The sequence below is a fragment of the Mustela nivalis genome, assembly GCF_964662115.1.
Source record: "Mustela nivalis genome assembly, chromosome: 15".
In the NCBI taxonomy this organism is placed as follows: Eukaryota; Metazoa; Chordata; class Mammalia; order Carnivora; family Mustelidae; genus Mustela; species Mustela nivalis.
In genome coordinates this window covers 77,251,296-77,278,340 of record NC_139034.1, presented here as the reverse complement: position 1 = coordinate 77,278,340, position 27,045 = coordinate 77,251,296, and the positions used below count along the sequence as shown (strand labels likewise).

The window sequence follows — 27,045 nt, the reverse complement described above, 5'->3', positions numbered from 1 at the left end:
TTCTTTAGTGTGTGCACATGTGAAGCGTGCCAAAGCACTGGTTTTTGACAAGAAATGGATTTTGGAGTTGTATCTTGTTGGTTTACTTCCAGTTACTCTCCAAGAAGCAGGATGTTTTAAATAACTTGGGGGCCTGGAGAGGACAGTTCCTAAAACTTGGGGTAGATGGGAGCTGCTGAGTTTGCGTCGCTGGTTTTGCCAGAGCTAATTTCAGTACTTGGAGTGGAAGGGCCCGTTGTGCTCGGTGAAGAGCTGTGGGGGTCTTGGGGCGGTGGGGGCTCTCTGGGGGCGGTACCTGGAGCAATGAGGATACTCCTGTCGACAACAGAATTGAGCAGAGGGTATGCAGACTTCTGTATACTCTCAATGTCCCCCCTCCGCCCCGCCCCTGATTATATTGGTTCCGATCAATGAGCCTACATTGATGCCTCATTATCATCAGAAGTCCGTGGTTTGTGTCACGTGGTTCACCCCTGTCGCACTCTCTGTCGGTTTTAACAAATACGTGAGGACATGTGTCCACCCTTAATAGTGTGCAGAAGAGTCTCACTGCCCAGAAAATCAGTGTGGGTCTTTTAAAAACATGTCCTTTTGGTTCTACTGGAATATTTTTTTACCTGTACACCATTTTTCCTCCCGTTTTTTTACTCTCTGACTTGACCAGAGTAGTTTTCTCTTGGTACGGGGGAGCCTGGGTTGCCCTTGGTCTCCGTCCTTATAAAAGCTGTGTGCACTTGGGGTTCTCGGGGTGCACGTATCCCAAATGATGTCTTAAGAAGTTAGTGGCTCTTGGCAGCCATCCAGGAACCAGACAAGGGAGGATTTTTTTTTAAATGATTTTTTTTTTAAGACTTTATTTATTTGATAGCGAGGCAGCAAGAGAGTGAACACAAGCACAAGCAGGGGGAAGTGGGAGAGGGTATGAGCAAGGGGCCTGAGGCGGGGCTGGATCCAGGAACCCCCGGGGGCCATGACCCGAGCCGGACACCCAGCGACTGAGCCACCCAGGTGCCCCGCAAGGGAAGGTTCTAGCAGGGCCTCCCGCCACAGCTCGTCGTTGGCTCCCTGCTCCTCCAGTTCTGAGACTGTGGAGTTGAAAAGCGTGTATCCGCACTGAACGCGGGGGAGGCTCGCACCTCCTCTGAGTAGCTCTTCTTTTCGTTTCAATCCCTAAAATTTCCATCTTCCCGTCTTTTCCCAGCTGGGTCAAGGGGAAGGCGAAGGCCATTTCGCCCCAGAGTTGGAATAGGTCTCTTAGGCTTCAGAGCCCCCCAACTCCACTGATTTCTGCCTGTGCTGAGGCTCTGCGGAGCTGCCCCACACTGTTGACCTGGCCTTAGCGTCTCTGATGTGTCTGACACCAATTTGGTCCTTTGGGTCTGAACCCTTTCCTATAACCCAGCTCCTGTGGAAGGCTGTTGGGAATTGTAAGGAGGGAAAAAGTAACTGCACGTGGTTTCCCCCTCCAATCCCCCTAGACTAACGTAAGGACTCCATTAAAAAAACAAGCTATTACAAATTTTAATTTAAAATATTACAGAAGTAAACATAACTAACTGTAAAAAAAAAAATCAGTACAGAATTGTATGGTTTTATCCCTCAGGGTAACTAATGTTGAGGGTAAGGATTCTGTGTTTGCCTTAATTGCAAAGGGTTGTTCACTCTTCTACATTGAGAGCTGAAGGAGAAGGCTGGGAATTCCATTTATTTTTTTCTCCTTATCACAGCAGTTCTATCGGAAATGTCACCAACCTCTAACCAAGACCCCTTAAGCCATCCAGTTTCTGCCAGCACTTAAGTGCTTTCCATACTCCTGATGAGACATGATACTCATTCTTCAACCAACAGAGATTGACTGGATGTCTGCTGTGTTTCAAGGACCCTGCTAGAGGCCAGGGAAGTAGATGAGGTTTGCCTGCTGTCCGTAATGCTCTCGCAGCCCGTTGCCCGCAGACATTCCGGCAGCCCAGCAAGCGCCCGGGAGTATAGGGTGATACTAATCAAAGTGGATGAAAAGAAAGGAGCCTTCCTGGAGGAGGTGGCCTTGGGCATACATAGAAGTAGTTAGTTCTTTAAGGTGCTAGTGGGTAAAGAGCATTCGAGGCAGATAAGATCTTGTCATGGAATTGGCTGTAATTTGGGATAACTGGTGTAGATCAGTTAAGTGAACGTTTTCCCCTACCCGAGAAAATGAGAAGGAAAAGGTATTAGAGAGATTTCAGTTTGGAATAGGATAAAAGTGCTAAGAAAAGAAAGGTGAAGTCTGGGGGGTTCAAGTCTGGTGGGGTCTCCTTAATGGATTGGATCATCCAGATTATGCAGCAGTGGCCTGAAGTGACTTTGGTGGCCTCTTAATTTATCTCTGACTGGCTTGAGGGACACATAGCAAGGAGAGATTGGAGACCTAGGTAGGTCTTGATTTCTATAGGCCGGCAGGTCTTGATTTCTATAGGCTGGCCCCAGTATATTACATTTCTAAAAGTTGACCTTAATCTTCATTCCTGATTCAGAGGAATGGTGTGTTGTTAATTTTTTTTTTTTAATTGGGCTAAATGCACACGGAAGCACGGGGGAGGGGGGCGGTATAGATGGTTTCGCTTTATTTTGTGTGCTTAGGGCCTTTGGAACGAAGCAAAAATACCTGCAGGGGGCGCCTGGGGAGGGGCTCAGTGGCTTAAGCTTCTGCCGTGGGCTCAGGTCATGATCCCAGAGGCCTGAATCGAGCCCCGCATCGGGTTCCCCGCTTCTCCCTGCCTCTGTGCTCTCCCTCCTCCTCACTCTTTCAAATAAATAAAATCTTTAAATGTATATGAGTGTTTTTACCTTTGAGCCAAGAGCTTTGGGCGGGCTTCCCCTGGGGGAGGCTGGCTGTGGCCGCGAGCTCGGCCGGGAGCTCGGCCGGGAGCTCGCCCGGGAGCTCGCCCGGAGGCCCGCGTGCGGGGAGGCGCGGATGGGTTCCGGGACGGTTACCCGTGGCGGGGGCGACGCCGCGAGGGAAGGAGGCAGCTGCTGTGTAATCAAGGCAGAAGAAACAAGGAAGGTTTGCCTTCTCTGAGAGAGTCCCCTCCGTCGCGACGCCCGTCGGTGTCAGCGACGAGTCGCGCGCAGGGCGAAGACCCCTCTGTGGCGGGGGAGGCCGGCCGCCTCGGAGCCGGAGCCGCGGGGCGGCGCGCGGGGCGGCTTGGGGCCGCGGCGTCGGGCTCCTCGGCCGGCCGGAGAGGCTCCGCTGGGCCCTCGCTCGGCTTGTGAGGAGCTGAAGACTCTTCAGAGGGTTGGCGCGAAAAAGCCCCTCCACCTGAAACCTTGGTGCGTCGCAGCGGGCGGTCGCCGCGTCTCGGGGCGGAGTCGCGGCCGGAGTTGGGTGAACAGTCCGGGTGCAGAGGCCCCGCGACCCCTGTGCGACCCCCTGTGCGACCCCCTGCGCGGGCTCGGGGGGGCGGGGGCTTCGCCGAGCGCCCCGGACGCCTGTGGAAGGCCGGACGGTGGGCGGAATAGGTGACCAAGTAGATGAAGTCGTTCCTTCGGTTTTCAGAGGAAAGCGGTGGCCGGAGGGGGCGTCGTGGCGCGTGCCCAGGGCTGCTGTGTGATCTGAGGCCGACCCCTGGGGACCCCTGGGGCCGCGTCAGCGCCGGGACGCTCCGGAGTCCTCTTCCCATATCCGGCCTTTGGCTGCAGTGGACCGGGTGCCTGTCGTTTGTCGTCCGCGTTCCCGCCGCTGCGCATTGGTGACTCAGAGGAAAGAGGCACCTAAGGCTTCCGGTCCGACTGATGGGAACACGAGGACGTTTGTCGTATGCCAGCTTGAAAACTTCCAGTAAATTATTCTCAGGAAACTGCAGCATGTACGCCTTTGTCTCCTCTTTGACTGATGAACACTTGGGCCGGCAGAGGCACGGAATGAGTGAGAGACGGACAAGGGTTTGAACGCACCCGCATCTGGCCGTGGGCACCATCTCTACGCGGTGGTTCTCCAGTGCGTTTGCCTCCTGGACTGCAGCGTGAGGCTTTTCTGTTCGGTTCTCCAGGGAGAAATTGGTGTCCAGCCCCACAACGGGCCCCACCTCCTCTGAGCGCTTTGCAGCCCACTGTTCGGTATGGGGAATAAACCCCGTCTGGGATGGGTTTATTGGGGTATTTGATTGGATACGGGATTGAGGCTGTGGTACTGAGGTATATAGAGAAGGTGACTTGTACATGTTGTGCATTTGTTCAGTTTGCACGGTTGGTAATAAGGCCAAGGTTTCTGGGTTGAGAGCTGAATACGTATGGGGGCCTTGCAGAGGAAACAGTGATTTGCAATGAAAGATCGCCCCTTCCCCTCCGCGGGGGCCTACTTGTGCAGGAGTCCGTGAAGAGGAGTCAGTACAAATACTGGGAAAACAGCACAGCCTGCTCTCTGTTCACTTTAATTTAATTTAATTAATTTTAAAAGATTTTCTTTATTTATTTGACAGGGAGAGACACAGCGAGAGAGGGAACACAAGTAGGGGCAGTGGGAGAGGGAGAAGCAGGCTCCCCACTGAGCGGTAAGCCCGATGTGGGACTTGATCCCAGGACCCTGGGATCCTGACCCGAGCCAAAAGTGGACGCCTAATGACGAAGACACCCAGGTGTCCCTCTCTGTTCACTTAAAAAAAAAAAAAAGATCTTTTCAATATCATCTATCTTTCTTTCTTTCTTTTTTGTAAAGCTGTCATTTATTTATTTGAGAGAGAGTGAGAGAGAGCACAAGCCGGGTTAGGGGCAGAGGGAGAGGGAGAAGCAGACTCCCCGATGAGCAGGGAGCCCAACACTGGGCTCGATCCCAGGACCCCGGGACCATGATCTGAGCGGAGCGCACACGCTGAACTGACTGAGCCACCCAGTTGCCCCTACATATTTTCAACATTAAAAAATCATGCCTTAACTAAGTCTGGGAAGAAGGGGAGCAGAGGCGTTAGAGGGCCTCCGAGATCAAGGTGGGAATGACTCTAAAAGCGTTCCTGTGGCAACGTGCAGAGTTATGCGTTCTGTCCCTTTTCAGTTGAGAAAACCCATCTTCTTCGCTCTTTTTGAGCGGCTGTTTGATTCTCTGTCGACCCCTTTTTGGAAGCGAGAAATAGGAGTCTGACGTCCTGTGATAGAGGCTGTACCATCTGCATTGCTGGGATTGGAGGTAGGAAGAGCTGTTGTGGGCGATAGTTAGGAGGAGGAGCGGCCTGCCTGTGGTGGGGTGCGTGGAAGGAGGCCAAGGAGAAGGACGGCAGGTAGACACCGAGTTACTGAGCACTTCGTCCCTGGGAGCGCTTGAGCTGGCCGGTGAGTGGAAAAAGGTCTCTGTTTGCCACATTCTTGGCAGAATTGGTCACCTTGCAGCAACCTCCTCCATGTTCAGGCTTTTGGACAGATCTTATGATATTCGTCATTAAAAGAAAGCAAAACCAAAAATAACAGCAAGTCCTTTGTAAAATGAGTTACTCCGGTGTTTAACGTGTAGTGAGAAGAAGGTCAGTAGGCCTTTGACAGCAGAGGGTCTTTTTGTGTATGGCCCTCTGGGATCTGGGGCGTATCTGGTAGGAGAACCTGGCGTTGTGGGATGGGGTGAGCAGGGCCCCGTGCGGGCCTGCCCTCTATCAGGTGTCCTTTAGAGAGCGGCATTGTACTCATCGCCCGGCCCCCCTACCAGCGTTATTTTGCCAGACCTTGTTCTCTGGCTGAAAGTGCGGATCCACATGTAATGAAACACGCTGTCCTTTAAACTGAATGATTTTGCACATTGAAGCGATTTCTTTCATTCTTTGGTGAAACCTAGGATGACAAAGATTTTAAGAGTATTGAATCACATTTGTATCTTAAGAAATTCCTGTGATTTTTCCAATTTCTTTAAACTTCCATGTTTCCTTTTTAGCTTTGGAAGAAAATTTAAACAGGCTTAAAAAATGCAAATACAGGAGAAATTAAGTTTTTTCCCAGATGATTTATTTGTTTTAGTATTTTGGTTTTGTTTATTGGTTCTTCTTCTGGAGAGAATTGTTTAATAGAAATGCAATAGTTATAGTGTTTGGTATAATTCAGTTCAGGATGTTTAATCTATTATAGAAGCACATTTGCTGCTTTTAGCTTCTTGATCATTGTCCAGATTGATTTAGGGTAATGGATTAGAGATGTCTGAAAACTGACCTTTTGTAGCCAGAATGGTTTGAGCCAAGAATTTGGGACCATAAACTTAAGATCTTCCTGAAGTCAGTTTGGCCTTTAAAAAAAAAAATGTTCTCAAAAAAGAGTCTTTCAGTGTATGTCATGTTTATATGTGTTTGTTAAAAATGGAAGCATTGGGGCGCCTGGGTGGCTCAGTGGGTTAAAGCCTCTGCCTTTGGCTCAGGTCGTGGTCTCAGGGTCCTGGGATCGAGTCCCACATCGGGCTCTCTGCTCTGCGGGGAGCCTGCTTCCCCTGCCCCCTCCCCTGTCCCCCCCCCCCCCCACCACCCCGCTTGCCTCTTTGCCTATTTGTGATCTCTTTCTGTCAAATAAATAAATAAAATCCTTAAAAAAAAGAATGGAAGTTTTACAGCTCTGCTTTTTCTTAGTATAAATTTGTAAATTAAACTTATTGGTAACAATTGAGAAAATGCAGAAAAAAATGATTAAAAAACCCATAAATAACCACTTGTTATTATTTTAGTGTAAAATCCTTCTGAAGTTTTCGGTGAATGTATGTTACTCATCTGTCCCCTCCACACACAGCAAAAATGGAATCTTCTGAATGTACCATCCCATAATGTGCTTTTTCCTGTAAAACGCCGGACCACTTCTTCGTGTCGATGATTCATCATCATACAGAGCGGCCGCTTGGTATTTCATTGAACAGCCACAGAGCAGTTCCTGAAACTAATCCTACATGGATATCTGCTTAGGTAGTTGCAACTTAAAAAAAGGAGAAAAGGAAAATGCCAATGACTATACGAATCTGTATCCTTATCTGGTTATTTCCTTGGGATGCGCTAGAAGTGGGAGTTTTATTTCCTGAATTTCAGTTTTAGGCACTGTTGGTGCGCACACACGCACGCGGAGTCCTTGTTGCTTCCAGAGCTCATCCTTTCTGATCACTCACATCTTTTTAGTCCTTCATTTTTAGATGGTGTTTGTTCTCCCTGTCCTTTTTGCAGCAGTTTTCCTGAGTTTTCTGCTTTTAACGTGATGTTTATTTGCATGGCTTTTATTATCTTCAACTGCGGTGGCTACTTTTTTTGGGGGGGGGGGGGACATGGGAATGTCCTATTTTATTTAGGCTTTTTTTTTTTTAATTAATTTAAAATTCCAGTCAGTTCTCCTGCTTGTCAGGCTGGTTCCAGGTGTGCGATGCAGTGATGCAGCCTTCGACGCCACCCCGCTAGCTTCTCTGAGTCAAGAGAAGTATTTGAAACCTTTCCCCTGCCTCTTGCGAAGTCCTCTGTAGGATGACATGTCATTTTCCTTCAGCCCTTTGCTTGTTGTATTGCTTGTTCCGCCCGCTCTGCTGAGTCGCATTTCTGCACCGGTCCTTCCGGCTTAGGAGCACTCCGAGGGGCGGGTTCTGTCGGTCCCTGCCGTCTGCCCGGGACCAGGGCTGGTGCAGGGATGCGGGCGCTCCCCTGGACCACTTGCCCATCAGGTCCGCCAGGCCAGGGGTGAGCTCCCTCCTGCCTCCGCTTGCTCTTCCTTGGGGTGACTTGCCGCCCCCCCGCGGTGGGCTCCTCTCCCTGGTTGGGGACATGAGGAGGGCTCTGCCACCTCAGAGTCCTGCCCACAGCCTGAGCCCCTGCCCTTCCTAGAGCATCTCATTTTCAGAGAAGCCCCTTCTTGCTGGGGCCCAGCGAGCGGGGGCTGGGCTCAGGCGTCACTGCATCGGGCAGGCAGTCTTCAGGGCTACGGCTGTTCCCCAGGTTCCTTGTAGATGGACTTTTCTTCTCCTTTCATCACCTCCAGTGTGGGTCAGAGGAGAGAGGCGTAAACATGCTGCTCATTTGCCTTCTTCCTTGGCGAGTCTCCTTGCGGTCTCTGTCGGCACGATCGTCCGCGTGATGGATGGGGAGTTAGTGCCCGAATAGTCACCCTTGGCCAGTCTGCCTCACGTGCTGTTCTCCTTGAGCAGAGCACCGAGGAGGACTTGGAGGAAAAGGAAGCTTTTGTGTTGTGCGGGCGCTTATCTGGACCAGTCAGCCGCGCTGGAGACTGAGTCTCCCGGTGCCCGGTAGGGGATGGTTCCCTGCTGGGTGCAGCCCTTTAAAGGCGCCCTGTTTCCTTGAAGCTTCCTCCCGCTGAGGGTCTGGATGACATTTACTCTGGATGACATTCCCTCTCGCTGGTGGGAGGACAGTAGCTGGCGCGGCAGGAGCCCTGCGAGCCCGGGTCCTCCCAGGCCGCACGTGCCACCTCGTGTGGGACAGGAGCAGGACAGCTTCCTGAAGGAGGGGACCTCCCACAGGTCACCTCCCTGACTCCCTTCGGAGAACTGAGTACTGGAAAGAAGATAATTTTAAGGAGAAACTTACATTGGCGCAGGATCTCGAATCCTTTGGTGTCCGAAGCAGGTCCTTGTTTGGGCATCCTCTTGATACCTCAGCACAGTATTTGGTATTTTCAGACTTCACCCTATGAGGGATGGCTGGCATTTCCTGTCACACTGGGGAGGTGCGTCAGTCGGTCAGTCAGTGGTGTCCTTGGGCGCTCGCTGAGGAGTGGAGAGCCGGCGGCTCTCTGCACTGTCCTGCTTTCCGCTGGCGCCCAAGCCGCTCCGGGGCCTCGCCCACCCTCGCTGGGCTGCTGCTTCTCATCTGCTGTGGGTTAGCAACCTCCCTTAGAGTGTGGGTTGATCATGGGCCAGAATGTTCTGAGAGGGACTGAGGTCCCCTTCTGTGCAGAGCAGGGGACACGAATTCAGGGCTCAGGGTTCATGACCGTGACCTCTCTTTCTGCGCTTGGAGGCGGAAGGCTTCCTGCTTCCGGAGGGTTGAGGTTTCAAAAATCTGACCTCTGAATCGGAGTTGGGTTACTATACTGGAACAGTTGTGCGAGCTTCCCTTAAATATAGGCACACTTCACGCAGCACTCCAGCCCCTGGGCCGGGGCAAGGGGCGGACAACTCTGCTGCCTTATGCCTTTGATTTGCCCTTCAAGTGTTTAGTTCTCTTTTTTGGGAATGAGCAGCTCTGTAGTATCCCTGAGTAGGGAAGGATTTCACAGAAGCGGTAATCTTTGGGAGGGGTAGCATGCCTGGCTGTTTCTTCTTACTCATCGGGGCCCAGGGCCCAGGGCCCATCTTCCTTCTCTTTTTACCCTTGCTGGCATTTTTGGTGATGTGGCTTTCCCTAACATACAAGTGTTTCCCCTCCTCTGAGAGGATTTGCTACACAGAGGTGCTGGAGAAGCGAGGACCCTGGAAACGGAGTATGTATTCGTCTCAGCAGTGTGAGGTTTAACATGTCCGTTCCTTAATCTGAAGTAGGTGAATTGTCTTGCATGCCGTTTCTGGGGTCTAAGTGGGTGTGAGGGATGACTGTGCTGTTGTGGAACTGACCTAGGATCTGTGAGGTCGGCTCGATTTTAGTTACCATCAGTAAAACGCAGGGCAGGGAGCAATCCTGGAACGATCCTGCTTACTGGTAGAGGTTGGTTTTTTTGACTGTGCAAAGGCTGGTGTGTTGTTTTCCTTAGACTCGTTGCCCTTACCTGGTAGGCAGGAGGGAGTTGGCTGGAATGGGCCTTACTCAGCGGTATTTATTTCGGTTTGCACACCTTCCAGAAGGTTGCTCACTTAAATCCCCATTTATAATATTTGAAAACAGCTGACCCACCGGTCTGTACTGGGTGTGATGGAATGTGGGGCCAGAAATTATGAAATCTGCGAGTTGATGACAGCGTCCCGAAAATAATGCAGTTTCGTGAACACCTTCATTTTCAAGGTGGGGTAAGTAGCCTGTGAGGATTGGAGGAAATTAAATGATTTAATCTTTACCTCTTCAAAAGCCAGGGCAACCACAACACAAAGGTGAGGTGAATTGCCCAAGATCATTAAACAAATATGTGGTAGAGGCAAGACTTGAACCAGTTTGTCTCAAAAGCCCACACCCTTAACCACTACACTTCGCACTTACACCATGAGGAAGTGTATTTTATTTCTCTGTTTAACAGCAGATGCTGGTGTCACTTAAACGAGGGAAGGCAGGACACGAATGAATTCTAGGTAGTGTGGAATATGGTAAGCAGTTTGTTTGTACTCCTGCATTATTTTTGCCACAGTACTGGCTGAGAAAAGAAAGACCTTACATTTCAAAGCAAGCTTAACGAGTTCCTCCTTAATAACTATGGTCTGTCTAAACAGCGTCTTCTCAGGTTCTGTTCATGACGGAGAAAATGGCGTAGAGCACAGGCTAGTCCAAAGCTTATCTTACCGCTTTGCTTGCTGTCTTTAATCCTCCTGGGACAGTATCTTCTGTATTTATTAAATTGGTTGCTTCTAAGTCAAAAATAAATCTTCCCTGAAAGAAGTTGAGAATTTATTTTAGATTAGAATGTAATTTCCTTGAACCTTCACCTTTTCTGAATCTGATGCTAAAAGCATGCTCTTCTCTACTCACAATCCCAGGAGTTTTCATAGTAATGCCACAAGGAAAACAGAAGAAAACCACCTTTTCTTTTCCTGCCCTGAGCAGACACCCATGCTGTGCTTCCTGAGTAGGGGCTCAGGATACCTCCAGAGGTGTTGGGGTCACTTGAGAGTGGCCTGACACTTCATGGACACTCATGCTTTGTGGCCTGGCTTGGCCTTTGTGTTTGGGGGCAGGTGGGTTGGAAGAGTCGTCGTCAGGGATGTGAAATTTCGGTGAATCAGGAAGCTATGGAAAAACACAAAACTTTCTTGTTTTTGGAAAAAACCACTCCGTGGACACCTCAGCCGGGTGTTCCGCGAGAGGATGAGGTAAGATGGAGTGAGTGGAGTCTGTCCTTGCAGGGCTCACGGTCGTTTGCGGGGACGCAGACGAATATAGGAGTGCAATGTGGGATATTTTTTCTTTGAAACGCTTCTGTGGTTTCCTTTCCATACTGCAAAATGTACTCCCCGGGGTGTATAATTCAGTGATTTTTAGGGACTTGACTGAGTGGTGCAGCCCTCACTGTCAGTCGGTTCAGAACGTGTTCATCCCCCAGTGGGACTCCTCATGCTCACGGACAGTCGGCCTCTGTCCCCCCAGCCCCAGTCCCCTCTGTCTCCATCACTTGGCCTCTTCTGGACACTTCATATAAATGAATTCATCCAGTCTGTGGGGTCTTGTGACCGTCTCCTTTGACGTAGCATGGTTTTGAGGTTTGTGATGTGGCCTGTGTGAGTAGCTTGGTCCCTTTTGCTGCTGAATACTGTCCCATTGTAGGGATGTGCCTCATTTTGTCTGTCCGTCCACCAGTTGACGGACATCTAAGTTGTCCCCAGTGTTTGGGTACCGTGAATAATACCACTGTGTGTGTCTTTGTGCGAGCCCTCGGGGTTCCAGTTCTCATGGGAGTGGAACTGCTGGGTCATACGGTGGTCTGCTGTTTGATTTTTTCAGAAACTGCCAAACTGCTTCATGAAGTGGCCACGCCGTTTTACATCCCACTAGCAGTTTACCGTAGGAAGGGGCAACATATTTTTAATAGATTAAATAGATTTACCATTGCTTCCATTATAACATGGATACTGTTCCATCAATATGGCAAAACAGAGAAAAACAACCTAACAGCAAAAGCAGTGGTTTCATTCCTTACCCACCCGCAGCCATTTCAGGCTTGGCGCCATCGTGACCCACCGTTGAAGAGGTGCGTGCCGCCGAGCATCGTGATTGGAGTGAACGGGACAGAAGTTGAGGACAGCGTGCCCAGGGGTCTGCGGGCCGAGTGCATGTAAACGACTTGTCCTTTCCATTCTGTTTGGTGGCTGTCAGGGTCTGTGGATTCTAACCGTGTGTGTCCTTTTCAGTTACTAAAACCTTCCTCTCAGTCCTCGCCAGCCCTGGGCTCCTGCGTCTCCTCACTTGATTTTCCTTCTGGTAGTTTCTGGAAGTCATGACAGCCTTCGGTACCTGTCCTGAGGTTTTCCGGAGGTTTCCCCGCACAGCTGTGGGGGAGGGACTGAGAGGAGCTTGGGGGCTTGGGTGGCAGGCGGGCCCCTCCTTGAGCCGCTCGTGATCCCGGGACAGGGAGTGTGTCTGTCTTGTGTGAGTGTGTGTGTGTGTGTGTAAGACACGGGGCAGGAAGAGGAGCGGAAGGGTCCTGAGAGGGGCAGAAAGTAAGGCGAGCTAACAGGTGTCCTCTGGAGCCGAAGGTCAACTTAAGGTGGGGATAAAGGGACAAGGGATGTGAAATACCACCTGGGTCGAACACTTGGCTTTCAAGCCCAACGATGTTTAGTTTAATTATAACCTGAAGTCTGGTGTGGTCCTCAGTATGGAGGTTCTGGAAGTGATGAGAATTTGCAAAGGCCCTGTGGGTCAGTGACATTGATGAGAGTGACAGAAAGCCAGCGTCTGCTCTGAAGCAGGTCAGATCTGCAGGGGAGGGTCTGCTGGCGCCGAACTTGAGCTGAACCTTGAGCTGTGGAGTGGAGGGACAATGCCGGTAACTTGCACGGCCCGTGCCAGGGCCCTTGGCACCGATGAACTCATCCGACCTCCCACCGCCCTCAGTGCAGGGGCTTTATGTTGTCCTCATGGGCGGCAGAGGGAACAGAGGTCCCCAGCCACTCAGGATCTCATCCCCTGTCCCTTGTCAGAGCCAGAATCCGATCCAGGCGGTCCAGCTGCAGGGTGCGTTCGGTTGCGAGGCAGTGGAAATGGACCCAGAAGAGGACTAGAAATAGTCTTGCTCCTTCTTGCTTCCTGTTTAACTTTGGGTCGCCTTACTCGTGTCCCTTCTGTATAGCTGGGTGGGGGGAGTGATACGAACTGATGGCACCGTTCAAGGCAGAGCGTGCCCTGGACCGGAGGGAGAGCTGGCCTGGGCTAGAGACATCTCACGCCTGCTTGAACCTGGTTGTGTTTGCTATTCGAGAACGCAGGAAGGTAAGTAGATCTTCCCCCTTCTAAAGAGTCATACCCGGGAGCATTGTTCTGACCGGAACCCTGCCCTGGGGCCGGGGCCCAGAAAGCTTTCCATCACTGGCACCCACTGTAAAAATAAATGTGCTTAACAGGTAGCCTGGTCCATGTGAGGCGGGTTTTTAGGAGTCACAGTGTAGGGTAATAGGACTTCGGCTTTAGAGCTAAACGCTGTGCCTTCTGGCACTGTGTCCCCGGGGAAGTAACAGACTTTGCCGGCCTCCATCTTCTCCACCGTGGGAGTGTCTTCGTCCGAGGGCTGGTGAGATGACGGACAGGCGCGTTGGGTTGGAAAACGAGGGCCGGAGAAGGGGCGTGGCGGGGTCTGTTGCTCGCTTCTGCCCAGGGATGCCTGGCCGTGACTTCTGAGGTCCCAGACGGCTCCTGTCCTGCCCTGGGCACTGGGCCTGGGTCCCTTTGGTGGGATCAGGCAGCCTTACCAGCATGCAGGCCGGGGACAGAGTCTACTCTCTTGGTGGTATGGCCTGGGGTTGGGCAGACTCCAGCTGCCCTGGGCCCACTTTGTCAGCTCATGAGCTAAGACGGTTTTTCCATTCATAAAGAGTTGTTCAAAGAAAGAGAAGAGGAAGGAGCCACGGAGACTGGCGGACGCAGCCGAGGTGTTGGCTGTCTGCTCCTGGAGAGGTTTTCTGTCCTTGCTCGAGCACAGGCCATGCAGGCCTCAGCCCTCCCGAGCATCGCCCAGGACAGCCGACCTGGTGCTTGTCTTCCTGGCCGGTCGTGGCGGCAAGACTTCTGAGCAGTGTGAGACGCGCCACCCCCCACCCCGGGAGAGAGGAGCGCTCTGTGATCCCCTCGGTTCCCTGGTGGGCGGGAGGCAGGTTTCCTGCTTGGGCCGAATCAGCCTTGCTCATTGCCTTGGCAGTTTTATTTCATCTGTTTTCTCCTTAATGCCTCTAAAAGCTGAGGATTTTCAGGTAAAGGAAATGTGACCATTGATTGAAATATAAATACTCCTAAATTGTTTGGTCTCCCTTTTGGAATAGTCCGAACTGGAGCTTCCTGATACTTGCTACTGTAAGCTTTTGTCAAATACGGGAAGGCGAGTTCACCTGCAGGGAAGGGGGAGCAGGGGGGCATCCGATTGTGCTCCTTCTGCTGATGGTGGCGTTCCGTTGTGATCACCCGAGGGCACACCTTGCCTGCTGGGTTCCTCTCCCCAGCCGTCTTGCGGAGCGCACTTCCCCACACAGAGGCTGACCCTTGATGCATAGACAGTGGGGCTGAGCCCCCTGACTGGCTGCAGGGGCGCGCGTGCCCGTGACTTACCTACAGTACCCAGGTGCCCTCAGCTGCCTCACAAGGGTCATGTTCGCTTTCTCCTGCTGTGGTTGTGAGGTCTGGAAAGGCCCAGTTAGGAAGACCGCCCTGCACAGAGCCTTTGAGTGCGGGGGCTCTGGAAGTGGGGGTGCCTGTTGTTTGTCAGTGCTTATTGTAGGGTACAGTCTGAAGCTCTTCCAGGGCATGCATGTATCTTTGGTGGGGGGAGGGGGGTTAATAAGGGAGGTGGCAGCGTTCATTTCTCTGGGAGCTCTGTTATCTCTTTGGGATCCATTCTGTGTTTTTCATCACCTGTTTGCCCGATAGAACTGGCCTGGTTTCCGTCTTTGCCTGCGTGTCTGGGGCTGCTCATCATCCCGGAGACACCCCAGGCCTTCCTGTGTCAGCGGCGAACCTTCCATGGAAAAAAAGGGTGCCTGGCAACCCCTGCAGGGGCTCAGAGGGCTGGACTTCGTGGGGCCTCTGGGGCCCAGAAGCTCAGTCCTGCTGTGACTTGCACTGTTCGTGACCTTGGGCAAGTCGGAGCCCCAGGCCCGGGTGTCCTCCTCCCTGTGCTGTCAGTGAGTGGTGAGGGCGGGTGAGGCTTTGGCACCCAGCAGGCAGGCAGAGCCTTAGAGCCGTTTGCTCGGTGTGTGCTGAGAGAGCTTGCAGCCAGGGGACGGTCCTTCCAGCCCGGGCCCTCTCCCTCCCTGGCCCTCGGGTCCCCGCTGTCGCTCCTTCTCTCGCCGGAGCTCTGATGGCACAGAGCTGCAGACGCTGGTTTCCTGTAAGGTGGTGTACGCGGGTGTGTGTATGAGCGTTTGTGTGTGTTATTAGAGACTGAGGCCAAAACAGTGAATTCAACTGGGGGGGGGGGAGTCATTTTATTCTCTTAATTATAATGTTTTTCTAAAAAACTTGCATTTGTGAGTTTAAAACTTAAGCAGTTTCTACCGAACACATCCCGTTAAAGATAGTAGATCCTGGTATGAGGATCCCCTAAAGCTCCTGCCGGTGTGCGTCTGTAGGTCTCGACATCCATATTCATAGGGTTTCACATCCCTTTTTCTCAAAAAATTTTTTTTTCTTGCCAGATACTGTAGAGTGTTTACTGAGTTTCTTCTAGATTATGGGGCTGTTGTGGGGTTGAGCCGAAGTGTACAGTATGGGGGAAATGCGTTGGCCAAGCCAGATTGTGGGGTGGGCACGTTGGAAGGGCTTCAGAGAGTTCAGGTGGGGAAGCCGGGGCTGCCACTGAGGGCAGGAGGTGCTGTGCTCGGGAGCCAGGCCCGGGGCATCCCCTGTGCTGCCCCGTGGATTTACTGCAACGAGGAGAGAGCAGATTTCTACAGACCCGGGACTTCGGCCTCGCATTACAAATTGGTCTTCCATTGGTTAGTGAGGAATGAGGTTTCTCTTTCTTTTGAGGATTGGAAAACTGTCCGTTCTTTGAGCTAATAGACACCATTTGCTATTTAAAGGTGTTTTATGGTAAATAAAAGTTTTTATTTTGGAGACTTTGAATTAACCAACTTAATACACAAAACACCCTTTGGGGCTGGAGGCAGAGAGCAAGCTTGCAAGGTCAGCGAATTACCAGGAGGCAAGTTAGTGGAGGTCGCAGGGGAAGGAGGTAGAGAAGATTGAAAGGCTGAGCCTTGGGGAGATACCCCAGCCCGAATGACGTCCCACTTCGCTGATGTGATTCCTTCCCAAGCGGAGAAAAGCAGGTGAGCGGGAGAAAAGTTCTCAAGGCGTTACTGTGGAGCAGTCTCCTGCACCTGACCGCTGGTTCTTAACCTTGCTTGCCCGGTGGAACCTTCTGGGGACTCGAAATAACACTGTTGCTGGGGGGGGTCCCCTCCCCAGAGCTTTGGATTTCATGGTCCAGGGTGATTGTGGTGTCTAGCCCCGGTTGAGAACCACTCCGCGGTGGGGCAGCAGCCGGTAGAGCTGTTGGTCTTTGTTGCTCCCTCCCCGGGGCTGTCCTGGCCCCGGGCTCTGGTCGCTGTGGCTCTCGCTCAGTGCCAAAGGAGGCCAACGCCATCTTGGGGATGGTGCACGCCATCGGGTGGTTAGTTCTTCAAGCCACAACTCATGAGTGCCATTTGTGCTGTTGGTGCAGACTGACCAAGTAGGACACTGTCCTGCACACCTGTCCTGTGTCCTGAAGAGGAGCCCTCGTGTCCTGAATCAGCATTTGGTGTAAAGGCCAAAGCCCCGACCTTAGACTTCCGACTGAGTCAGAGTGAAGAGATCAGGGTTCCCCTGTTGTGTTTAGGTCAAAATGTGTCTACGGTTGGCTGTGGGGTGGCGGGAACCCCAGTGATCTGACCAGGGGAGATGTGCTGATTGTGACGATTCAGTTCCCTGAAAGCAGGACACCCCTTCCCAGAAGTGTGCCGGAGGCTTTCCAGGCAAGGGTGGAGGCGAGGGGTGTACCACGAAGTTTCTTCACTGTGTCCACTCCCAGAACTCTAGGGGGCCAGACATGGCAAGGATTTCTGGGAAAATACTCATGGAAAGGCATCTGAGTTTTTTTGGGTCTTTTTTTGGGGGAGGTTATAGATACTAGAGTGGCTATGTATGTAATCTTATATGTGTTTCATCAAAAGTTCAGCTTTTTTTTTTTTTTTAAAGATGGGTAGGCATGGGAGAGATCCCAATCAAGAATGAACTTTCAACTTGTTAGGATGGGGAAAAGCTTTTACGGGTTCATGGACTTGATTAGACAAATCCCATCTTTCGGTGCAGAGTGCCTCTTGAAATGTAACGATTACATTAATCTGATGAGATGGGTGTTCAGGGCATTTTATTTGCCAGTAATTAGCTCTAAGATATCTTATTTATGAGAAGAATAATTTATACTAAAAAACAGGAATGTGGGGAGCCTGGGTGGCTCAGAGGCTTAAGCAGCGCTGACTTTTGATTTCAGCTCAGGTCATATATGATCTCAGGGTCCTGGGATGGAGCTCTGTGTTGGGTTCCATGATCAGTCGGAGGCTGCACAGGATTCTTTCTCACCCTCTCTCTCTGCCCCTCCTTCCTCTCTCTCTAAAATAAGTAAATAGATCAATCTTTTTTTTAAAACAAGAGTATTAAGCCATACTTTAAAATTACGATAGTCTTTAAATGTGTCTTTGGGGGCGCCTGGGTGGCTCAGTGGGTTAAAGCCTCTGCCTTTGGCTCAGGTCATGATCTCAGGGTCCTGGGATCAAGCCCCACGTCGGGCTCTCTGCTCAGTGGGGAGTCTGCTTCCTTCTCTCTCTCTCTCTGCCTGCCTCTCTGCCTATTTGTGATCTCTCTCTCTCTCTGTCAAATAAATAAATAAAATCTTAAAAAAAAAATCCCTATTTGGGACCACGTTGCATTGTTATAAATGGTATGTTTTCAGTAACTGTTTTGGCCAGTGTTTCAGTGATTTCTAAAAATGTTTCCAAAACTAAGTGCTGTTTTAAAGATGACCTCACCTGTTCTCCGAGGTGCTTGCTGAGTGCCCGCCCGCTCTAGCAAAGATAACAAGTCAGTGCCAGTGCCTCACTTTTTCTCTTTCTCTGAGGCTAATTGGATCCTCTGACATGTATAAGGTAAATAAATACTGGGAGCATCATTGTTCTGTTTCACCGAGAAATTAAGGACTTGCTCAAAGTCACAGGACAGTGTTGCCACAGGGGGACAATCCGGGTCTTTTGATGCTTTTGTGTTCTTGTATTTTGCTGTCAGAGCTTGGGAGGCAAGGAGGGACATGCTCAAACTTTATTTATTTATTTTTTAAAAAGATTTATTTATTTATTTATTTGACACGGAGAGGTAGGGGGAGCATGTGGGCACAAGCAGGGGAGTGGCAGGCAGAGGGAGGAGCAGGCTCCCATGGCATCCTGGACCCAGGACCCTGGGATCATGACCTGAGCCCAGAACAGATGCTTAACTGGCTGAGCCACCCAGGTGCCCTACTCTCTCTCTCTCTCTCTCTCTTTTTTTTTTTAAGTAAGCTCGAAGCCCAGTGTGGAGCCCAATGCGGGGCTTGAACTCACAACCCTGCTGAAATCAAGAGTCGGTCGCTTACCTGAATGTGACATGCTCAGGCTTTGGAAGTAGATGGCTGTGGGTTTGAGTTCGGGGTGTGTCACATACCCTGTGTCCTTCAACAAATCAGCATGCCCGCGGCCAGCTGGAGGGGCCCATCCTTCCGAGTGGGCATCTGTCATTTTCTTAGGGCTTCATTCTGCCTTAGGGCACATCTGAGACCAAAGAGTTTGACCGCCTCCAACTGTAGCTTTCCCCTACCTCGTGAAATGGGGAAGGCCAGGAGTTGGGGGTCTCTGGCTTCTCTGCAGGTGTCAGGATGTAGCTGCCGTGTGTGTTCCAGTCTTCAGCTTGTTTTGCAAGACAAACTGAGGTTCAGGTTTCTGCTCAGGAAGTTTTAGTAGGCTGTCTTTTTCACAAACTAATACTTTTTTTGTTTTTCTGTTATTGTTTTTGTTGTTGTTGTTTTTTAAAATTTATTATTTTAGAGAAAGAGAGTGAGCACAAGTGGGGCAGGGGAGGAGGGAGAGAATCTCAAGCAGACTCCCTGCCGAGCACAGAGCCTGTTGTGGGGCTCGATCCCACGACCCTGAGATCGTGACCTGAGCCGAAACAAAGATCGGACGCTCAACTGACTGAGCCACCCAGGCACCTCTAAGATTGTGTTTGTGTTTGGGAACCACATGGGCTTCTTGATAAACTGCTTGGGTGTGCTGTGTCCACACCCACCAGGCAGTGCCTTTGCATCTTTCCTCCTTGGCCATAATTCTCCCTTTCCATTGCTTGTGCTCATCTAACCTTGAGTCTCTCTGAGACTTCCTGCACGGCCGAGCCTGCCTTCTGTGTCCGTTTTAGGGGATGGAGTAGTCAGCACTTACCGGGAGCGGAAGGTCTTCAGAAAGTTCTTGCTTTTTATAATTCTTAGCATCATTTCTTAGACCTCAGAGCTTTTTACTTGGAGGAGGGGCTGTCTGGGGCTCAGCAGTCTCTCTGGAAGCCTCGTGCTAGAACGCTACTTGGCGGCCCAACCCTCTGGCCTCCCTGGTTGGTGGTTCGTTGACGACCACCACACATGACCTCCACGGGGCTGTCCTCTGCAACTTAGGAGTTTTGCAGATGTTTCCTTCCCGCTTTCTGGTGATGCTCCCTCAAGCCTCCTAGAATCTCCCTCATCCCTTTCCGGAAGGAGGAAAGGCCTCATTGTTTTAGTTGATTTTAGGGTAGCGCAGTGGCATGTGCATTGGTTTGTGAGTTAGGTGATTTGGGGTTTTACTTCTGTCTGCAGTTCAAGGGAAAGGCTTTTAAGAAACTACGGAGTCATGACCAAGCGCTGTCGGAAAGGGCAGCTCAGTGTTAACGATGAAGAACTACAACAGAAGCAGTTTTCCTTATGTTCCTTTATCTCTTGAGCATCCTGAAAATGTACTGTTTGCCCATTTTACAGATGTGGAGACAGATATGGGGGTTTCAGTAACTTGCTATGAATTTGGCAGAGCAGAGATCTGAAGTGCTCGGGCCCCCTAGACGCCATAGTTTTTGGCGGGTAATTTAAGCATCAAGAGGGACAGTTTTGAGTAACTGTCTGATAGTTTATTTTGGGTCTCATCTCTCCAGATCTTAGGTAGCTGCTGCCCCAAATGAGAGATTGTGCATGTCAGCGAGCAGCTGACACCGGTTCTGTTCTTTGGCCTCCACTTTCCTGGTCTCTCCTCCCTGTAATGCTCTGGATGTGGGCTGGGTTTTTGTTTTCTATTGTTTGAATATGTCTTCGGCTTTCCTTCTTGGAAAGGGGCGTCTGCTTGAGATTCTCCCCGTTCTTTCCTTTTGAGGGAACTCTGGATGCTGTCTTGCTGCTCACCTCTTTGCTGGTTAGGTTGGCGAGATGGTAAGATGCTTTCTTCGGTGATCACAATCTCAAGCGGGAAAACAGCCTGCAAAAATGTTAATACAGTTTTCCTCCCACCGCGTGGGTGTGCTCCTGGAACCACTGCCTTTGCTCAAGGGAGTGGTCAGGGTTGAGTGTCATTAAGCAGTAAATGGGAATTCCCCCCCCAAGAGCCTTGAAATAAGGCTGATCTCTTTGGTTACAGAAGAAAGAGGGTGTGGGACACACAGTTGAGATTGGGATTTTTTTTTTTTAAGAATTTTTAATAATTTTAAGTACTTTAAGACTTTCAAGAAGTTGCAGAAAACGCTGTGTAGTTCCTGTGTGCCCTGCCCCTAGCATTCCCCAATGATAGCCTCTCACGCTGTAAAAACCAGGAAACCGATGTTGGCACGGTGCTGGTGAATTAGCTGCAGACCTACTTCAGGCCAGACTGGCCAGTTTTTGCCCGTAGTTTTTGGGGGGTGTAGTTGGGATGCAGGACTGTTCTACTGTCCCCAAAAGTCTGCCTGTCACCTCGTACCCAGCATCCCTTCCCCCGCAGCCCCACAGCTGTTCTCCGTCACTCTTAGCTCTGTCACTTCAGGAATGTTCTATAAATGGAACCGTACACTCTACAACCCCTGGTGCTCATAGACAGTGTTGAGAAGGTGGGTGATGGGAGAGTCAGTAGGGGTGTCGGAAAGGAGCCCCGGGGTTCGGGTTCGCAGGGGCATCTGGGGCTTCAGTAGAGATGATGCGTTGCCCGCGGGTGAAGGAGTGAAGGAGAACCATGGGCTTTAAGGTTAAGTGGGAGCCCACCGGCAGGGTTTAGGAAGGTCTAACAGTGGGTCAGTTGGAGGCACAGCTGCTGTGGGGTCAGGCGGGGCAGGGGGGGATCGCATGGGGAGACATTCCAGAAGAATGATGGCCACAGTCGGGCGGTTGGGATAGGAGAGGAATTAGGATGTTGGAATCTGCCGCTATAGAAATGGCAGACAAGAAGGCTGGTGGCACTGGGACACGGGCTGGGAGAGCCCGGCAGGTATGAGGGTAAGGAAGGGCGGGCAGCCAGGGTGGAGGCATGCGGGTGGTGGGGCTGCCCCGGCTGGCACATGGGTCTCCCGGCTGGGTGCCTGTCCGCTGCACGGGTGGTGGCTTCCTGCGGTGCTGCCTGGCGGGGGGAAGGGGTTCTGAGGCCGAGGGCCTCTCTAGGAGGACAGATCTGCGGTTGGTGAGTGGGTGCGTGCCCGATTCCGAGGTGGGGTTGGGGTGCACCTGCCGCCGACTCCCCCTCCTCATCATGTGCTCTCTGTTGTTGTAGGGACGGGAATGCGATAAGTAGCAAGTGTTCGAACATATCAGACTTGGCTCCTTTCTCTTCTCAGAGAGAAACAAAGAGCAAAGCTTGGCTTTAACCCAGAGCCGGGTAGTAAGGCGTGGCCAGAGCGGGACAGCTAAAGCCAAGGAGCTTTGAAAGTTGATTAGTAATGTCAGATGCATTTTTCATTGCCAGAAATGATCCAAAGAAAACAGTAATAGCTATTCAAGTTTAAAAATATAAAATACTTGTCATCCTAGAACTATTTTAATGTATTCTCTCAAGGGATTATGAAATACGCTGAATTGTAGCAGAAGCCCGAGCTCCGGGAGCGCGCAGCTTAGCCCTTTCTCTGAGCTTTGGAGGGGAGCGGGTCACTGTGCATGTGGATTTTCTTCCCAAAGAGATCCCAACGGTGCAGGTGGGCCTGTCCTCATTGTGCCGCGTGGCACGGGACACTACTTCTGCTGTGCACATGTCCATTTCCTGTGGCTGGGGCTTCTAGGAGATCCCAGGCGCTAGGGTAGCTGGTCACCCCGAAACTTCCATATTTTAATCAGCGAGAGGCTTGTGTTGATTCTGGATTCACCCTGACTTTTCAGCTCTCCCACAGTCCTTGAGCCCTGGAGGTTTTCCAGGCTCGTGGGGTCGGGGCTCAGGAGCTTTTCCAGAGCCCAGACTTTTGCCTGAGCCCCGCCCCTGAGGGAATGCATCTGCCATTTATTTTGGTCAGTTCTGAGGGATCCTGACCTTAATATAATTAGGTGTAACAAATGCTCCGGTCTCCCTAGACCTTGTAATTAACAGTAAACAGGATAATGTGTGAGTGCGTAGGAAGTTCCAGAATGTAGCCAAGGTTTAATGAGACAGGCAGCCTGGTGGTGTTAGGGAGAAGGGGTGATGAATGTGGGACGATGGCACCCGGAAGTGGAATCCACATGTCCTTTCCCAGACTTTCTGGACATAGCCGGTGGTGCTTCTGCGAGAACTGGAGAGCCGTGACTAGAGACGAGCCCTCGGTGTTGGAGGGCCTTTGGGGCAGACATCGCATGGTCCGTGTGTCACCTGGCGCCACGAGAAGGTGCTAGGTACCCACTCCTTAGTGCTTTTCCTGGAGACACTGTTGTTTCTGTCCCCATGACCCTTCTCCCAAAGGAGGAAACGGAAGTTTGCAGATGTTGAGTAGCATATGGGGCCCTATTACATAGTAGACATATAAACGCCGTCCAAACTCTTCCATCATGAGAAACCTCTTCCTCCTCCGGCTCAGAATGAGGCTCTCCAGGCCAGCAGTGCGGGTGGGAATTTGGACTTGGGGGGCTTGAGTGGTATTTCTGAGGGTCAAGCCCAGGACCTGTAGGGTGGGAGCTGGATGTTCTTGTGCTGGCAGCACCCCACCTGGGGCTCTCTCCCCGCCCCGCCTTGTTGATCCAGGAGAGGTGAACTTTGGCGGGAGGGTCCTGACCTTCCCGCTGCTTCGGAGAAGGCTGAGCTGCCGCGTGTCCTGACCCCTGCCTGGGATCTGGCTGGGGCTCCAGCAGCAGGACCCGCCGCCCGTCTGGCAGGTGGGATGCGGGGCTGAGACGCCAGCAAGCCTTTCTCACCTGGGATGCTGGCCAGCTTAGTTCATTCAGCATTAACCAACCTACCTTCCTTCCTTCCTTTCTGGGAGTGGGGGGTAGGAGGTGGGGCAGAGGGTGAGAGAGAGAATTTTAAGCGTAGAGCTTGATTTCATGACCCTGAGATCATGACCTGAGCCCTAATCAGGAGTCAGACACTTAATCCGAGGAGCCAAGGTGCTCCCCAGCATAAACCGTTCTGGAGAGAAAAGCCTCAGGATGGTGGTCAGAACGGCCCCCGTTCTACCAAGGGGATCTGCTCTGCCCGTGGCATAGATTCCGACAGGCAAATGCTGAAGCTGCTTTCTGAACAAGGTCATGGTTGGCACTGAGTCTCTCATGGCTGTGGGGCTGCACAGCCTGATAATGACTTGCCAAAGGGCAGGGGACCCTGCTTGTTTAGTCCCCTGCTGTCACTGTATTAGCATATGTCTCCCTCCATGCCAGGGACAGTCTGCAGCCCGGTTCCAGCTGCTGACACTGTGGCAGGGAGTGGGGACTGACACGCCACACTCAACCACACGCAATAGCAAGCTGTGGCCGCCAGCTGCACCGTACAGGCTGCAGGAGAGGGCTTTGGGGGAGAGGGTCCAAGCAGTCGTGTGAGCAGCTGGGTCTCCATCAGGCCAGAGGGAAATCGGGCAGTTGATTAAAATGAAACACTCCACCAGAGTAGAGAATGTCTGTCTGCCCCTGCCGCCCCCACGATGGACACGTTTCTCTGGCAGTGATGTGGGATTTCTGTTAAACTGGTTGCCTGTTCTTGTCTAACTTCTCCCCAGAGCATCGTGGCCTGAAACATTGATGATGGAATGGGGCTCATGATTCCTGGGTTGACTAGGGTTTCCCTGCAGGTCCTTCCTGGGCTCGTTCACGTGCCTGTGGTCAGCAGGAGGAGTGCTGGCTGTCTGCCCTGGGTCCCAGGTTATGTCTGGTGTCTTGGTTCTTCTCCGTGTGACCTCTCCAGCAGGCAAGCCCAGGCCCCCTTTTGTGCCAGTGGATGCATTCCAAGACGTCAGAGACAGATGCTGCAGGCAGGGCCTCTTAAGGTTTAACCTTGGCAAGAGCACAGCACCCTAGGAAATCCAAAGGCCAGCTTGATTCAGGCCACCTCTAGGTGGGAGCAAGGGGCACAGTGGCTTTGGGGTGTGGACGTAAGGCGATGGAGTTGTTACTCTACTAATCTCCCAGGCTGCCTGCTGTCCCCGAGGATGCGTGTCCTTTACAGCTACAGGATATACGGATCTCCTGTTTTTTCCCTTCCCAGGTGGCACAGCATCGACCTTAGAATCTGTGCTCTGCCAGCCTCTGCCAGCGATGGTCCCGGGGGGGCCACCAGGTTGCAGCTCCGCAGATCTGGCTTCTCTTCATTCAGGGAACTGAGGCTTGAAAAGACACCCCCCAAAACAAGCAACCAAACCAGCATGGCGGGGTGGGAACACGGTGACTGTAGCAGCCGGGCCTGTTTCAAGAGTGGCGGGAGGGAAGGGCGTGTAGCAGCGCACAGTCCTAGCAGCTCCGAGGTCTGGCCCTGCCCTGGCAACGGGCTCCTTTTGGGCGTCAGCCGTGGTGTCCGTTGGTGGTGGTCAATAACCAGCCCACTGAAACCTGGAGGTTTCCAAGAGCAAATTTGCTCCCTCTCGTGCAGTCGGTGGCTGCCCGGGAGGCTGGGCTGGCCTTGGCTGGGCGCTGTCACGCGGCTGCGTTGAGCTTGGTGAGCTGGTGGCGGGGCTGAGGCTGGGAGGTTGAGGGTCCCCTGAGCTGTGGAATCGCCGGGGCTGAGTGAGTCCCTCCCCTGCGCTCAGTCCCAGCCTTTTCAGCCCTTTTGGGGCCTAGGTTTAGAAGTCCCCACGTTCTTTTGGCCATAGCCTGTGTCAAAGTCTGCCCAGATTTAGGGGGTGGGGACGCAGACTCTTTCTTGCTGGGAGGAGGACCAGTGACTTTGCAAAGGGGGGTGTGGGCCTAGAGCGGGGCGGTTCACTGGGTTATCCTGGTGCCAGGCTCCCTCTCCTCTCCGGCATTGTGGGAGTGTGGATACATTTTTGTTGGCTTCATTTTCTGTTCTCAAAAAGGAATGCCACGGTCTTTTCTTAGTCTGGGGCGGGGGCAGTTAACAGAGGGTGTCAGGTTAGCTGACCTAAAACAGCCGTATCTTAGTGGCATGTAAGCCTGTCAAGGCTGTTGCGCTTCTGTCCCCGGGTCTCCCGGGCAGTGGTTCTCACAGTGGGCCCATGGATCTGCGTCACCTGGTTGCTCTCTGGTGCTTGGGGGCCGCACACCACATTTGCTGAACCAGAAGTTCCGGGGCTGGGGCCAGGCAGTTTGTGTTCCAACAAGCCTGCAGGTGATTCTGAGGCCACAGAGGTCGTTTCTGCAAGTTCAGGGGGCTCTTCCTACGGCTCCCTTAGCCTTGCAAGCTAGAGGGCTGCGTTCCTCGCTCCCCCTTCCTCTGGCTCTCAGTCCCCCTGAATTAGGATATTCTTTGTAGACTCTACCCTGCAGGGCGCATGTCGGTGTGAGGCTGGGGCTTTCTTCCTGCTCAGGGGCCATTTCTTGGCCATCAGTCATCGTGCCCAGGGACATGGGTCAGGAGTTAAAACATGGTCCCTGACTTCCCTCGGCTCCTAGTCTAGTGAAGGAGGTAGAGTGGGAGGGCTGGCCGGTTCAGGGAAGTGACAAATGCAGTTTGTGTAGCTGGAGCTCGAGGTGTCCATGTAGAATTATGGATCTAGCAAGTCCTCGATCCTGGGAGTTAAAATTCAGAAGGCAGGGCAGGAGCTTGCAGTTTTAAAAGTTACCCCATGTGTAATTTAAAGCCGTTTTTCCTAGGAAGTGGCTATTCGTCAGAATTAATTGGGTCTTCGAACAATATGGGTTATGTGCCCCTGCCCTGTGCATGGCTGAGAGCGTTTTGGGATTGCCCACGTGTCCCAGGGGCTTCCGACCAGCCAGGCTGGGGGAACACAGTCCCAAATCGTGACACTGCGTGGCGGGGACGAGTAGAGGAAGGATGTTGTGCTCTGTGGGTAGTCTGTGTGGGGAGACTCTGCTGGGACCAGGGGCACCGGGAGGAGCCGAGTGCAGAGCAGGGTTTAATGCCAGGGGCCTGGAAAGTTCCCAGAGGGAGGGCTTCGTGGAGGAGGACAGGATCAGGCACGGCAGCCTCTGGGCTGCAGCCGGATGGACTGGGGTTGGGGGGGGGGTGGCGGTGCGGGCGGGGCAGGGCACCTGGCTGGACTCCGTGACCGGCGGGGAACTCTAAGGGAAGGAGAGGGCAAAGGAGGAAGGCGACCAGGGAAGCCCAGTGTGTGTGTTTTTTCAAATGGGAGAAACCGGAGCAGGCTGCCAAGGCTGATGGGTCTGTAGAGAGGGCTGAGCAGAAGAGCAAGCGGTGAAGCCGGCCCCCGATGAAGCCACAGCCCGGGGGACAGAAGGATGGACTCAAAAGCTCAGCGCTTGGGATTGGCCTTGAAGAAAAGGAGGGCCCCCTCCCCTCGTCCTGGGGGGAAGGAGGTAAGGGAAGGGGTTTGGAAATGGGAATTTCTAGCTGCTGACGATGGACGTGGTCTTTCTCTTGTTCCTTTTTCTTGCAACCCAGGATGTGTTCTTTTTCTCACTTACTTTGTTCATTTTTACTGATGGGGTTAGTGGGTTTTGCGAGTGTTTACCTTGTTCAAGTGCACAGTCTCAAAAATGGGGCTTCTTTGGCATCTGTGAGATAGCCCCTGACTTAGTGCGCCTGTGTTAGTGGGGTTATGCTATCCCTGCGGGGTTCACACTGCGGCGCAGCAGCCCCTCCGCATGGGAACGGGCGGGCTGGGGTTCAGTAGTCCCTCCCTCGTGAGG

At 52.2% G+C, this 27,045-nt stretch overlaps 1 protein-coding gene across 4 annotated transcripts in view; it reads left to right on the top strand.

Moving 5' to 3' along the window:
• The window catches only part of STK24 (serine/threonine kinase 24), a 113,579-nt gene that overhangs the window by 18,758 nt on the left and 67,776 nt on the right, over positions 1–27,045 (top strand). The window contains exon 1 of one of the 4 annotated variants that reach the window (XM_082700780.1): positions 9,875–9,925. The exons of 1 other annotated variant lie outside the window; for it this stretch is intronic. In XM_082700780.1, the coding sequence (XP_082556906.1) occupies positions 9,890–9,925 (36 nt within the window). In that variant the 5' untranslated portion in view covers positions 9,875–9,889. Of the gene's footprint in view, positions 1–9,874; positions 9,926–26,508; positions 26,713–27,045 lie in introns of those variants that run through there. 2 more of the 4 variants (XM_082700781.1, XM_082700778.1) reach the window with 2 other exon arrangements.